This window comes from Ranitomeya variabilis, chromosome 2 (assembly GCF_051348905.1).
Source record: "Ranitomeya variabilis isolate aRanVar5 chromosome 2, aRanVar5.hap1, whole genome shotgun sequence".
NCBI classification, from domain to species: domain Eukaryota; kingdom Metazoa; phylum Chordata; class Amphibia; order Anura; family Dendrobatidae; genus Ranitomeya; species Ranitomeya variabilis.
This window is the reverse complement of record NC_135233.1, coordinates 536,123,130-536,138,229: the sequence shown is the minus strand read 5'-3', so window position 1 is coordinate 536,138,229 and position 15,100 is coordinate 536,123,130. Positions and strand designations below refer to the sequence as shown.

At 41.0% G+C, this 15,100-nt stretch overlaps 1 protein-coding gene across 3 annotated transcripts in view; it reads right to left on the bottom strand.

Annotated features, from left to right (window-relative positions):
• SPON1 (spondin 1) overlaps window positions 1-15,100 on the bottom strand; it is a 1,148,287-nt gene that overhangs the window by 578,846 nt on the left and 554,341 nt on the right. For all 3 annotated transcript variants that reach the window (XM_077288119.1, XM_077288120.1, XM_077288121.1), the window contains one exon: window positions 592-793. In XM_077288119.1, the coding sequence (XP_077144234.1) occupies window positions 592-793 (202 nt within the window). The remainder of the gene's footprint in view (window positions 1-591; window positions 794-15,100) is intronic.

The window sequence follows — 15,100 nt, the reverse complement described above, 5'->3', positions numbered from 1 at the left end:
TGGGCACCCTGCATAAGGGGCGCAAGGGGGGTGTATAGTGACTAAACTACTCCACCCATTCTTGTCCTCCTGTGCTGCCTTCTGAAGGTATCTTCAGATAACAGGTGAGATCTTCCCAATCTTTTATTACCTGTACCGATTTTGTAGTGAACAGTTTTTAATAGTCTGGCTGTAACTGGTGTGGGATAAAATAAATTAAAGAGTGAGATTAATGATAATTAGTAATGTTCAAATTTGCAAAAATTGCTAGATAGTTTATTTAAATATTAAAGAATAAACAAATCATACAAAAGGAGTCTCTTGAAAAATCACACAGGTCAGGCACAGACACTATATACTTCCCTAGATTGTTGAGGTAGAATTGAGTTATATTAACTGAAGATTTAGGACTTCACTGACCACTGTCAAGATGGTGTTGATGGACAATATACCGTAAATATACAATTATTTTGTTCATTATTCCTAAACAGCTTTTATTAGATTACTGATCTACAAATACTCAAAGAGGCAAAGTCATACTCGATGTAAACCATTACAAAACCAGAAAATAGAGAACAGATACAAATTTCTTTACTTAAAACATGGAAATACCTCATAAGTGACTCCACTGTCAGTGCCAGCATCCCAAGGGATTAGATCCTGGATGACTCTTTGGACCCAGCCACACTCTTTAGTACATAGATCTTCTGCAGACAGTCCAACATTCCAGTCTGGGCTTGGACCCAACATGGCCAAGAAAGACATCAGATGTCGAATCCTGTCAACTGAGAACTCAGCAGATGGAGCAGCTCTCCTGCCCCCCCCCCAAAAAAAAAAAAAAAAAAAAAACAAATTGAAGTTGAAGTACAATTTATCTTAAGTAAAAAAAAAAAAGTTTCAATCTTAGCATGGTATTGTGAAAGACTGTTCTGCATATGTGACAACTGATATTTAGAAAGCACCTTTGATTTTCAGCTATATTTGAATATTTTAAGAAGCACATGGTATATTGGATGGATGTGTAGTTAATAAAATAATAGTGTGACCACAATACAATGTGTTGTGTGACCAATAGTGTGACCACAATATAAGGTGTTGTGTGACCAATAGTGTGACCACAATATAAGGTGTTGTGTGACCAATAGTATGACCACAATATAAGGTGTTGTGAGACCACAATACAAGGTGTTGTGTGAACAATAGTGTGACCACAATACAAGGTGTTGTGTGACCACAATACAAGATGTTGTGTGACCAATAGTGTGACTACAATACAAGGTGTTGTGTGACCACAATACAAGGTGTTGTGTGACCACAATACAAGGTGTTGTGTGACCACAATACAAGGTGTTGTGTGACTAATAGTGTGACCACAATACAAGGTGTTGTGTGGCCAATAGTGTGACCACAATACAAGGTGTTGTGTGACCACAATACAAGGTGTTGTGTGAACAATAGTGTGACCACAATACAAGGTGTTGTGTGACCACAATACAAGATGTTGTGTGACCAATAGTGTGACTACAATACAAGGTGTTGTGTGACCACAATACAAGATGTTGTGTGACTAATAGTGTGACCACAATACAAGGTGTTGTGTGACTAATAGTGTGACCACGAGACAAGATGTTGTGTGACTAATAGTGTGACCACAATACAAGGTGTTGTGTGACTAACAAAAAGTATAAACATTGTTTTAAGTCTTTAAAAAAAAAAAGTGGAAACACCCTCCTCAAAATCATAGTTTCCAACCGTAAAAAGTCACCAATTTGTTGATGCTGCATCCGTAAAACATGATAACAAAAATTGTTTGTTTCCCACAATAGTATCAATAAGGCTACGTTCACATTAGCGTTAAGCTAATGTGCGTCGGGTTTGCGTCGGCGACGCAGCGGCGACGCATGCGTCATGCGCCCCCTATACTTAACATGGGGGACGCATGCGTTTTTTTTTGTTGCGTTGTGCCACACATGCGTCTTTTTTGCCGCAAGCGTCGGACCAAAAAAACGCAGCAAGTTGCATTTTTCTTGCGTCCGATTTTCGGCAAAAACCGACGCATGCGTCGCAAAACGCAGCGTTTTTGCGTGCGTTTTGCCGCGTTTTGGCGTGCGTTGTGCGTTGCGTCGCCGACGCAGCGGCGCACAACGCTAGTGTGAACTTAGCCTAAATACTGCATCTTCAAATGGAAATCTAAAGCCTTAATAAATCTCCGTAAAATAAAAAAAATAATATTATGAATCACAGAATATGATGCTCAAAAGAATATTGTTAAAAACTCATTTTGTTGTTTAACAGTAGTAAGACATAAAAAAAGTGTGCACATTTACAGTGGGGAAATAAATATTTGAAACACTGGCAATTTTTAAGAGACAGAATCTAAAAATAAAAAAATGAAAATTACATTGTATGATTTTTAAATAATTAAATTGCAAGTATTTGATCAACCACCAACAAGTAAGAATCCTGGTTCTCACAGACCTGTTAGTTTTTCTTTAACCCCTTTACCCCCAAGGGTGGTTTGCACGTAAATGACCAGGCCAATTTTTACAATTCTGAACACTGTCCCTTTATTAGGTTATAACTCTGGAACGCTTGAATGGATCTCGGTGATTCTGACACTGTTTTCTCGTGACATATTGTACTTCATGTTAGTGGTAAAATTTCCTTGACATTACTTGAGTTTACTTGTGAGAAAAACGGAAATTTGGCGAAAATTTTGAAACTTTTGCAATTTTCCAACTTTGAATTTTCATGCCCTTAAATCACAGAGATATATCACACAAAGTACTTAATAAGTAACATTTCCACATGTCTACTTTACATCAGTCTAATTTTGGAACCAACATATCTTTTTGTTAGGGAGTTATAAGGATTAAAAATTGACCAGCAATTTCTTATTTTTACAACACCATTTTTTGTGGGGACCACATCACATTTGAAGTGACCCCTCAAGGTGCTCAAAACCACATTCAAGAAGTTTATTAACCCTTCAGGTGTTTCACAGGAATTTTTTGAACGTTTAAAAAAAATGAACATTTAACTTTTTTCACAAAAAAATAATTTCAGATCCAATTTGTTTGATTCTACCAGGGGTAACACAAGAAATTGAACCCCAGCCGTTGTTGTGCAGTTTGTCCTGAGTACATCAATACCCCATATGTGGAGATAAACCACTGTTTGGGCGCATGGCAGAGCTCAGAAGGAAGGAGCGCTATTTGACTTTTCAATGCAAAATTGGCTGGAATTGAGATAGGACGCCATGTCTCGTTTGGAGAGCCCCTGATGTGCCTAAACAGTGGAAAACCCCCAAAACTGACCCCATTTTGGAAAGTAGACCCTCTAAGGAACGTATCTAGATGTGTGGTGAGCACTTTCAACCCCCAAGTGATTCACAGAAGTTTATAATGTAGAGCCGTAAAAATAAAAAAAAAATCTTTTTTTTTTTCACAAAAATGATTTTTCGCCCCCAATTTTTTATTAGGTATTTATTTAGGTAACAGGATAAATTGGACCCCAAACGTTGTTGTGCAATTTCTCCGGAGTACGCTGATATGTGGGGGTATACCACTGTTTGGGTGCATGGCAGAGCTCAGAAGGGAAGGAGCGCCATTTGACTTTTCAATGCAAAAATGATCTTTTAGCCCCCAATTTTGTATTTTCCCAAGGGTATCTGGAGAAATTGGACCCTAAAAGTTGTGCAATTTTTCCGGAGTACGCTGATATGTGGGGGTATACCACTGTTTGGGCGCATGGCAGAGCTCAGAAGGGAAGGAGCGCCATTTGACTTTTCAATGCAAAAATTATCTTTTAGCCCCCAATTTTGTATTTTCCCAAGGGTATCTGGAGAAATTGGACCCTAAAAGTTGTTGTGCAATTAGTCCTGACTACGCCGATTCCCCATATGTAGGGTAAAACTACTGTTTGGGAGCATAGCTCGGAAGAGAAGAAGAGGCGTTTTGGAATGCAGACTTTGATGGAATGGTCTGCGGGCATCACGTTGTGTTTACAGAGCCCCTGATGTATCTAAACAGTAGAAACCCCCAACAAGTGACCCCATATTGGAAAATAGACCCCTCAAGGAACTTATCTAGATGTGTGGTGATCACTTTGAACCCCAAGTGTTTCACTAAAGTTTATAACGCAGAACCGTGAAAATAAAAAATCTTTTTTCCACAAAACTGATTTTTTTAGCCCCCAGTTTTGTATTTTCCCAAGGGTAACAGGAGAAATTGGACCTCAACAGTTGTTGTCCAATTTGTCCTGAGTACGCTGATACCCCATATGTGGGGGTAAACCACTGTTTGGGTGCACGGCAGAGCTCGGAAGGGAAGGAGCACAGTTCTACTTTTTCAACGCAGAATTGTATGGATTGAGATCGGATGTCATGTTGCGTTTGCAGAGCCCCTGGGGTGCCTAAACAGTGGAGATATCCCAATTCTAACTCCAACCCTAACTCCAACACACCCCTAACCCTAATCCCAACCCTAACCACACCCCTAACCACACTCCTAACCCCAACATACCCCTAACCCTAATCCCAAGCCTAACCACACCCCTAACCCGAACACACCCCTCACCCTAATCCCAACCCAAATACACCCCTAGCCCCAACACCCCCCTAACCCCAACACACCCCTAACCCTAATCCCAACCCTAACCATACCCCTAACCCTGACACACCCCTAGCCCAACCGTAAACGTAATCCAAACCTTAACCCCAACTCTAGCCCCAAACCTAACTTTAGCCCCAACCCTAACTTTGGCCCCAACCCTAACTTTAGCCCCAACCCTAACCCTAATGGAAGAATGTAAATAAATACATTTTTTTTATTTTATTATTTTTCCTCAACTAGGGAGGTGATAAAGGGGGGTTTGATTTACTATTTATGGTGGGTTTTTATAGCGGGCTTTTATATTTGACAGCTGTCACACACTAAAAGATGCTTTTAATTACAAAAAATATTTTTTGCGTTACCACATTCTGAGAGCTATAAATTTTCCACATTTTGGTTCACAGAGTCATGCGAGTTGACATTTTTATTGGCACATGACATTTTTTGATCGTTTTTTATTCCGATTTCTGTTAGGCTGAATGAACAAAAACCAGCAATTTGTGAATTTCTTTTCGGGGGGGGGGGGGGGGGGAGTATATAATGTTATGCATTTGGTAAAATTGATAAAGCAGTTTTATTCTTCGTGTCAGTATGATTACAGCAATATTTCATTTATATCTTTTTTATGTTTTGGCACTTTTATACAATAAAAACTATTTTATATAAAAATAATTATTTTTGCATCGCTTTATTCTGAGGGCTATAACTTTTTATTTTTTTGCTGATGACGCTGTTTAGCGGTTCGTTTTTTGTGGGGCAAGATGACGTTTTCAGCAGTACCATGCTTATCTATATCTGTCTTTTTTATCGTGTGTTTTTTTTACGGTGTTCACTGGAAGGGGTTAACTAGTGGGACAGTTTTATAGGTCGGGTCGTTACGGATGCGGAAATACTAAATATGTGTACTTTTATTTATTTATTTTTATTTATTTTCATAAAGAAATGTATTTATTTTTAATTTATTTAGGTTTGTTTTTTTTACACATGTAAATATTTTTTTTTTTACTTTGTATCTCTATCCAGTGTAGCCTGCAGTCACAGTCCATGCTTTTCCAGATGACAGATAACAACCAAAGTCCGTGTATCCAGCAGCAATAGTCCTTAAGAAAGTTCCTTAACCCCTTCATGACCCAGCCAATTCTGACTTTAATGACCTGGCCATTTTTTTAAATTCTGACCAGTATCCATTTATGAGGTAACTAGATGGTGGCCCGATTATAACGCATCGGGTATTCTAGAATATGCATGTCCACGTAGTATATTGGTCAGACACGTAGTATATTGCCCAGCCACGTAGTATATTGCCCAGTGGCGTAGTATATTGCCCAGCGATGCAGTATATAGCCCAGCCATGTAGTATATAGCCCAGCCACGTAGTATATTGCCCAGCTATGTGGTATATTGCCCAGTGACGTAGTATATTGCCCAGCGACGTAGTATATAGCCCAGCGACGTAGTATATAGCCCAGCCATGTAGTATATAGCCCAGCCACGTAGTATATTGCCCAGCTATGTAGTATATTGCCCAGTGACGTAGTATATTGCCCAGTGACATAGTATACAGCACAGAGCCACGTAGTATATTGCCCAGTGACGTAGTATATTGCACAGCGATGTAGTATACAGCACAGATCCACGTAGTATATTGCCCAGTGACATAGTATATTGCACAGCGATGTAGTATACAGCACAGAGTCACATAGTATATTGCCCAGTCACATAGTATATTGCCCAGTGACGTAGTATATTGCACAGTGACGTAGTATACAGCACAGAGCCACATAGTATATTGCCCAGCCACGTATGTCACAGGTTAAAAAATAAAAAAAAAACATACTCACCTTCCGATCTGAGGGCCCCTTGTAGTTCTAACATACTCACCATACTTGTAGTTCTGTCGCCTGTGCGTGGTACAGGCGGCAGCTTCCGGTCCCAGGGTGTGATGACGTCGCGGTCACATGACCGTGACGTCATGACAGGTCCTGCTCGCGCAGGCGCGCAGGGTCTGTGATGACGTCGCAGTCACATGACCGTGACGTCATGACAGATCCTGCTCGCGCAGGGCCTGTGATGACGTCACGGTCACATGATCGTGACGTCATGGCAGGTCCTGCTCGTGCAGGGCCTGTGATGACGTCGCGGTCACATGACCTAGACGTCATGGCAGGTCCTTCTGCCATACGATAATTGGTACCGGAACCTGCCGCTTGCACAGAGCGGTTACCGGAGGGTGGCGAGGAGCGGGAAAGGCAGCGGAAGGTGAGTATATAATGATTTTTTCTTTTTTTCTTATTTTTAACATTAGATCCTTGTACTATTGACGCTGCATAGGCGGTAACGGAGTGAGTTAGTTACCCGCGGCATAACACGGTCCGTTACCGCTGGCATTAACCCTGTGTGAGCCGTGACTGCGGGGAGTATGGAGCGGCCGGCCGGCACTGACTGCAGGGGAGTAGGGAGGGACTAATTGGACTGTACCCGTCACTGATTGGTCGTGGCAGCCATGAAAGGCAGCTGGCGAGACCAATCAGTGAATGAATAACCGTTACGGAAGTTGCGGACAGACAGACGGAAGTGACCCTTAGACAATTATATAGTAGATAACTCAAGAACGCTTCAACTGATCCTAGCGATTAGGAGACTTTTTTTGTGACATATTGAGCTTCATGTTAGTGGTAAATTTAAGTCGATAATTTTTGCGTTTATTTGTGAAAAAAAGGAAGTTTGGCGAAAATTTTGAGAATTTAGCAATTTTCAAATTTTGAATTTTTATTCTGTTAAACCAGAGAGTTGTGTGACACAAAATAGTTAATAAATAACATTTCCCACATGTCTACTTTACATCAGCATAATTTTGGAAACAGAATTTTTTTTTTGCTAGGAAGTTATAAGGGTTAAGATTTGACTAGCGATTTCTCATTTTTAGAACAAAATTTACAAAAACATTATTTTAGGGACCACCTCACATTTGAACTCAGTTTGAGGGGTCTATATGGCTGAAAATACCCAAAAGTGACACCCTTTTTAAAAAATGCACCCCTCGAGGTGCTCAAAACCACATTCAAGAAGTTTATCAACCCTTCAGGTGTTTCACAGCAGCAGAAGCAACATGGAAGGAAAAAATGAACATTTAATATTTTAGTCACAAAAAATGAACTTTTAGCAACAATTTTTTTTTTATTTTTCCAAGGGTAAAAGGAGAAACTGGATGCAGAAAGTTGTTGTACAATTTGTCCTGAGTACCCAGATACCCCATACAGTATGTGGGGGGGAATCACTGTTTGGGTGCACGACAGGGCTCGGAAGTGAAGGAGCGTCATTTGACTTTTAGAATGAAAAATTGGCTCCAATCTTTAGCGGACACCATGTCACGTTTAGAGAGCCCCTGTGTGCCTAAACATTGGAGCTACCCCACAAGTTACCCCATTTTGGAAACTAGACGCCCCAAGGAACTTTTCTAGATGTGTGATGAGCACTTTGAACCCCCTAGTGCTTCACAGAAGTTTATAACGCAGAGCCGTGAAAATAAAAAATATTTTTTTCTTTTCTCAAAAATTATTTTTTAGCCTGCAATTTTTAATTTTCACAAGGGTAACAGGAGAAATTGGGCACCAAAAGTTGTTGTCCAGTTTGTCCTGAGTAGGCTGATACCCCATATGTGGGGGGACAACCACTATTTGGGTACATGGCAGAGCTTGGGAGGGAAGTAGTAATGTTTTGGAATGCAGACATTGATGGAATGGTCTGCGGGCGTCTTGTTGCGTTTGCAGAGTCCCTGATGTGTCTAAGCAGTAGAAACCACCAATTGACCCCATTTTGGAAACTAGAGCCCCCAAGGAACTTATCTAGATGTGTGGTGAGCACTTTGAACCCCCAAGTGCTTCACAAAAGTTTATAACGCAGAGCCGTGAAAATAAAAATATTTTTTTCCTCAAAAATGATATTTTAGCCCGCAATTTTTTATTTTCACAAGGGTAACAGCAGAAACTGAACCCCAATCGTTGTTGTCCAGTTTGTCCTGATGCCCAATATGTGGGGGTAAACCACTGTTTGGGCACATGTCGGAGCTCAGAAAGGAAGTAGTGACATTTTGAAATGCAGACTCTGATGGAATGGTCTGTGGGCATCACGTTGCGTTTGCAGAGCCCCTGATGTACCTAAACAGTAGAAACCCCCCACAAGTGACCCCATTTTGTAAATTAGACCCGCCAAGGAACTTATCTAGATGTGTGGTGAGCACTTTGAACCCCCAAGTGCTTCACAGAATTTTATAACGCAGAGCCGTGAAAATAAAAAAATCTTTTTTTTCCCACAAAAATAATTTTTTAGCCCCCAATTTTTTATTTCTCCAAGGTTAACAGAAGAAATTAGACCCCCAAAATTGTCATACGCTTATGCCCCATATGTTTGGGTAAACCACTGTTTGGACACACATTGGGGCTCGGAAGGGAGGGAGCACCATTTGACTTTTTGAATGCAAGATTGGCTGGAATTAATGGTGGCACGATGTCGTGATTGGAGACCCCAATCTGCACTTTGCAGAGCACTGTGTCAGATCAGGGATCTGACATGCAGGGCTGCAGCCTTACCAGCGCTTGCTCTGAGCAGGCGCTGGTAAGCCACCTCCCAGCAGGACCCAGATGCAGGCATTTTGGATCTGGGGCCTGCAGGGAGGAGATGCTCAGTACAAGGTGAGCACATCGCCTTTTACCGAGGGTCTCAGGGAAGCCCGCAGGGAGCCCCCTCCCTGCGCAATGTTTCCCTATGCCCCCAAACACTGCGATCATCTTTGATTGCAGTGTGCCAGGGGTTAATGTGCTGGGGGCGGTCCGTTGAGTCCTCTGGCTTTGAAATCCATGACTAAGCCAAGACACACACGCTGAACAGCACTGAATTCACAAAACACAAGGCCAAATTAGGGCCATGCCATGTGTGTCTCTTTACACCTGGAATGTATAAACTCAATTTTCTTCACACTGAGAGATCTTCCTATTGGTCCGACGGCATTATATATACACAAACCCCCCTCCCCAACACACGCCTCCTGAGGAAGTGAGTACACGAAACATGAGTTGGGGAAGTGGGAGCACTTGCATCACAACTGAGTTACCAATTTGTTTACATTGTCTTTTCATTACATATTCCATATGCATGCTTTAGAGCAGCATTGTTATATGCATTATAGTGGCAATGGTCCACTTGGTATCTATTTTGCACATTAGATTAATTTCAGGTAACACCTAGTTGTATATTATGCAATGCTTTCCATCAATCATATTTGGCATTGCAGACTTTGTGATTATTTAAGAGAATTTGTTTTAAATCTATCATATCCAATAAAAATTATTTTTATAGCACATATACTCTACATTCTTTGTCGTTATCCAATAAATTTGTAAACTAGATTCTCAAGGGTTATATACCAAGGAAATGTACCCAAGAACATGTAATACTGTAATGTAACCCAGCAACATTTTGAAACTTTTTTTTTGAGTGTTATATATCACCAAAATGTACCCCAGAATATTGGACAGTGAATGTTAGGTGTCGAGTTTCGGCCGCTGCACAGAGGGAATCTCGAACCATCTCTGCTGCGGTCTCCCATTCTCCTCCAGCAGCAGTGGAGTCTGCTCAGCAGAGACGTCGGTCCAAGCGTCTGGCTCAAGTTGATACTGTGCGGCTGGTTACTGCTGTACTTCCAGGCTCAGCCATTGTAACCAGTACTAATCAGCGGCGAGCAGGCACTCCTGGGACTAAGTCCTGCTTTTCTTCTCCTGAGCATACCCAAGGGACGACCTCTCCTTGGAAGCCGGGGGTCACATGCTCAGGTCCTGTAGCAGCTCCTATTGGAACACTAGGAAGGTCCTGGAGAACTTCCGCTATAAAAGGTTTGCATGGCTGCATGGCCATGCACTAGTATAAATCAGTATGCCTGTTCTGGTGAAAGCCCCAAATCATACCCATCCCTACTGTTTATGAATGCTCATGAATGTTGGAGCTGTCTAGCGCTAGTTAGTGCCATCCAGCACCAGGCACAATGTAATAGTGTCTATCAGCAGCATTAGCCAGTGTGGCAATGTGCGCAACCAGTGCGCTTAGCTGTCCCTAGTTAGGGCGGTTAGTGGTGTCTGCCAGAGCGGTGCTGCGCGCACCCAGTGTGCTAAATCTATTTTGTATTTATTTTTCCCTGGCACCACAGTTCCCGTGCCAAAAGCAAGTGGTCTAGAGGGACTCTAAACCCGCGTCTAGGGGCAGAGTTCTGTGACTCTATACTTGCGTTTCCTCTGCGGTATTGCGGCCCTGTGACGCAACAGGGTTCACTTTCATCATACTGGGTGTACCTAACCTGTGTGTGCTTTCATTTTACTGCCATTTACTGTCCACCATTACCCAGCAGGAGGTATCATCTCTGCACGGTGGACCTCGGGCTGCGAACGCACCTTATTCCATCTTTATAATTATTTGGTGAGTTCCGCCAGCCCTAACAGTGTATGGGTAAGAACAATAAACAAACAAGCAACATTTTTAAATCTTTTTTTGTTGTTCAAATAATTTTTATTAGGAATTTTAACTTATAACAAGGAAGGATAAGTTAGGAGAGGATGGTGGGGGAGGGTGGGATAAGAGGGTAGGGAGAAACAAACCCCTATGGCAATAGGGGAGATAGGTAATCAAACAATCAATCAATTTGTCGATTAGTATAGCATAACCCAAGTTAGAATTCAGAATGAAGTTGCGTGGCGCACAATAGGGTAGAGATATGTGCCCTGTAAAGGGTCATTTGCTATGGTCCAAAACAATAATTAACTTAGAACATAGAACTATGTACATTAAAAGGAATACCTATTCGTAGTACCTTAGCGTGTCAAACAAGAAAGTGAAACATTCAGATTGGGGCCGGAATTTTAAAGGAAAAGCTCATTCCAGCGTGACCATTTCATATTGTATCTCCTCAGGTTTCCGTCAACATTTGCGAACTTGGCCTCATAAGTCTTGTGGAGCAAGAGAGAGTCAATTATATCTTGTAAGGATGGAACTTCCTCAGACTTCCACTTATAAGCTATCAGATTTTTAGTTGTGAGGAAAATGTGAATAATTATTGGTCTGAGATTAGTTTGGATTTTGTTGATCTCTAGAGAAAGAAGGGCTAGTTGGGGAGAAAGTTTGAATTCCTTTCCAATGATCCTAGAGACCAAATCCTCAATTTTACCCCATAGGGAGGTGATTTTAGGGCAACTCCAAAACACATGAAGCAAATGACCCTTCTGAACACACTTCCTCCAACAATTTGAGGATTGTTGTGCATCAATATGGTGAACTCTGTCCAGTGGAAGATACCATCTGGACATGATTTTGAAGAATGATTCTTTTAGGGACATGGAAATTGTTGCTCCATACGTGCTGGAAATCGCCTTCTCCCAATCCTCTATCCGAAAGCTGGTGTGAAAATCTTTCTCCCATCTAGTCATAAATGAAGTTTTTGTCATGTCTGTGTCATTATTAAGGCAATCATAAATATATTTATGGCTCAAAAAAATAGGGTGCCCTATGTTGGAGAGTAGATTTATTGCTGGAACCGAGAAGTATGGCTTCTTTTCTAGAAAGGAGTGAGTGAAGTCTTTGATAATTTGGAATTCCATAAAGGAGTGGGATGGGATTTTGAATTTAGTTTTTAATGAGGAGAAGGGCACAAAATTTTTCCCATCATGAATATCTTTAAGGAGCTTAATTCCTGAGTCGGCCCACAAAGAGTTAATTGACTTGTTAAATAGTGAAGCTATGAGTTTTATTGGGATATTGGCTAAGGAGAGAATCCTTTTTGAGCCTTTTTTATATTTTGAAAGGTTGTTCCAGGCTAGACATGTTGCAGAGAGTATAGGGTGAGTTATGGAAGGATATTTTCCTGTGTTCATGAGCTTATTGAGAATAATTTCTTTTGGTGGTTTGTTTGAGTTTAATGAAGTTTCCAGGTCCACCCAGATGGGTGTCTCCCCTCCCGACCACCAGTGGACAGATTGTTTAATAAGGTTGGCATTATAGTATGCGGTAATGTTTGGAATACCAATGCCACCTCTAGATTTATTTTTGAGAAGGAGTTTGGTAGGAACTCTTGCCTTTTTATTCCCCCAAATGAAACGGTTAATACTCTGTTGTAGTGAATTAAGTTGGATTGGAAGAACCGATATGGGAAGTGATCTTAAAATAAAGGCTATTTTTGGGAGTATAAATGTCTTGACAACAAGGACTCTACCCCACCAGGACAGCTCCTTTCCACTGTGGATATTGAACTCCAGTGCTAGCTTGGTGCTAATTGCCTCCAGATTGACAGGAACCAGTGAGTCCAGCTTCCTGGTGATGGTTATCCCCAGGTAAGTAAAACTGTTATCTGCCCACTCCCATAGTGAGAGTTTTTTTATCTCATTGATTTGAGATCTGTTTAGGTAAAACGACATTATTTGGGATTTTTTCCCGTTAACCTTAAAGTAAGATATTTTAGAAAATGAATCGAGGATTTCGTTTAGTCTACTAATGGAACTTGTTGGGTTTGATAGGGAGAGGATGATATCATCTGCGAACAGACCAATTTTGCACGTAATGTTTGAAAATTCGATGCCTGATATTTTGGTATCCTCCCTAATCAGATGAGCCAAGGGTTCCATGGCCAAAGCAAATAGGAGGGGGGAAAGGGGGCACCCCTGTCTCGTACCATTTGAGATGTCAAATGTGGAGGACAAGTGGTTGTTGGCGTATATCTTTGCAGATGGGTTTGAATATAAAGCAAGTATTCCAGACAGACACTGAGGGCCAAAACCAAAGTTCTCCAAGACAAGCCTGATATATTTCCAGTTGAGGCGGTCGAACGCCTTTTCAGCGTCGAGTGACACTATCACCGATGGGATTCTCCCTGAGTTGATTTTTTTTAGTATATTAATTAGTTTTCTGGTACCGTCGGTGGCCTGCCTGGACTTAACAAACCCTATCTGGTCCCTATTAATTATCCTCGGGAGGATGTTATTAAGTCTATTTGCAAAGATCTTTGAATATACCTTAATATCGGTATTGCTCAGGGAGATGGGCCTATAATTTGTTATATGACTTAGGTCTCCCTTTGGCTTGGGAATTACTACAATTGTGGCCTCTAACATTTCCTTGGGGAAAGAACCTTCTTCAAATGCTTTGTTAAATATACGTGAAAGGTGGGGTGAAAGCAATTCGCCAAAGGTTTTAAAATAATCGTTGGTGAAACCGTTGGGGCCTGGGGCTTTATTTAGTTTAAGGTTTTTGATAGTGGTAAGAATCTCTTCCTGTGAGAAAGGGGCCGTGAGAGTTATAATATCCTCTTGCGTTAATTTGGGGAGTTTGAGAGAGGCGAAGAAGGCCTCGGAATTTTCCTTACTCGGTATCTCTGATGTTTTGTTTTGATTAATCTTATATAGGGTAGAATAGAATTTACCGATTTCCTCTACTATTTTTTGCGGGTGTGAGAGGTAATTGTTTCCCGAGGATAGAATCTTATCGATCCTGTTACTGATTCTTTTCCTTTTTAACCTGTTCATCATGAAACTCACCGGTTTATTAAGGAAAGCGTAATTTTTAAATCTAGAAGATTTGATTGCGGATTCAAAATGGGAAAGAATCTCCGCTTTTAGTTTTTGTCTTAATTCTATGAGTTCTGATTGAATTTTGGGAGAGGGGGGGGAATTTCCTAATTGGGAGTCTTCTTTGATTTTTATCAAATTCTGGATATCTTTGATTCTGGCTGTGTTTGCTTTTTTATCTCTGGAGGATATCTGCATTAAAATCCCCTTAAGGACTGCTTTATGAGCATTCCATAAAGTGAAGGGGTTTACATTATCAAGGTTATTTTCTGTAAAAAAAATTTTGATGTCGTTTTTTATTTTGTTTTGATGGACTGGGTTGGACAGAATTGATGATTTGCATTTCCATAAAAACTGGTTCCTGGTCCCTGCAATAGAAACAAGCTCACATACAACTGGGGAGTGGTCCGAGACCGTCCTGGGGAGTATAGTTGCCCTGCTGAACCTGGAAATAGAAAAGACATCAGTTAAGATTAGATCTATTCTCGAGGCCGTCTGGTGGACATCGGAGAAATGAGTGTATTCAATAGAGGTTGAGTTAAGGCATCTGAAAACATCAAACAATTCGTTGTCAGACAGCCATTTATTTAGGGTTGCGGCCTTGTGTCTATTTTTTGCAGATGAGTCCATATGCCCATCCGGGACTATATTAAAATCTCCCATAATGAGCAGGACACCCTTTTTGAACAATGAAATTTTTTTGGCTAGTCTGCTCATGAATCTTAGGTGGTTTTTGTTTGGGGCATATACATTCACAATGGTATATACCTGGCTATTTACTTTACAAGACAGCAAATGGTAGTGACCCTCAGGGTCTTTGATCTCTTCTAAGAATTCAAATAAGACTCCACTACCAATCATAGTCAAAACTCCTGCTTTTTTTTTAGAGTTTGAAGACTCCAAAATATG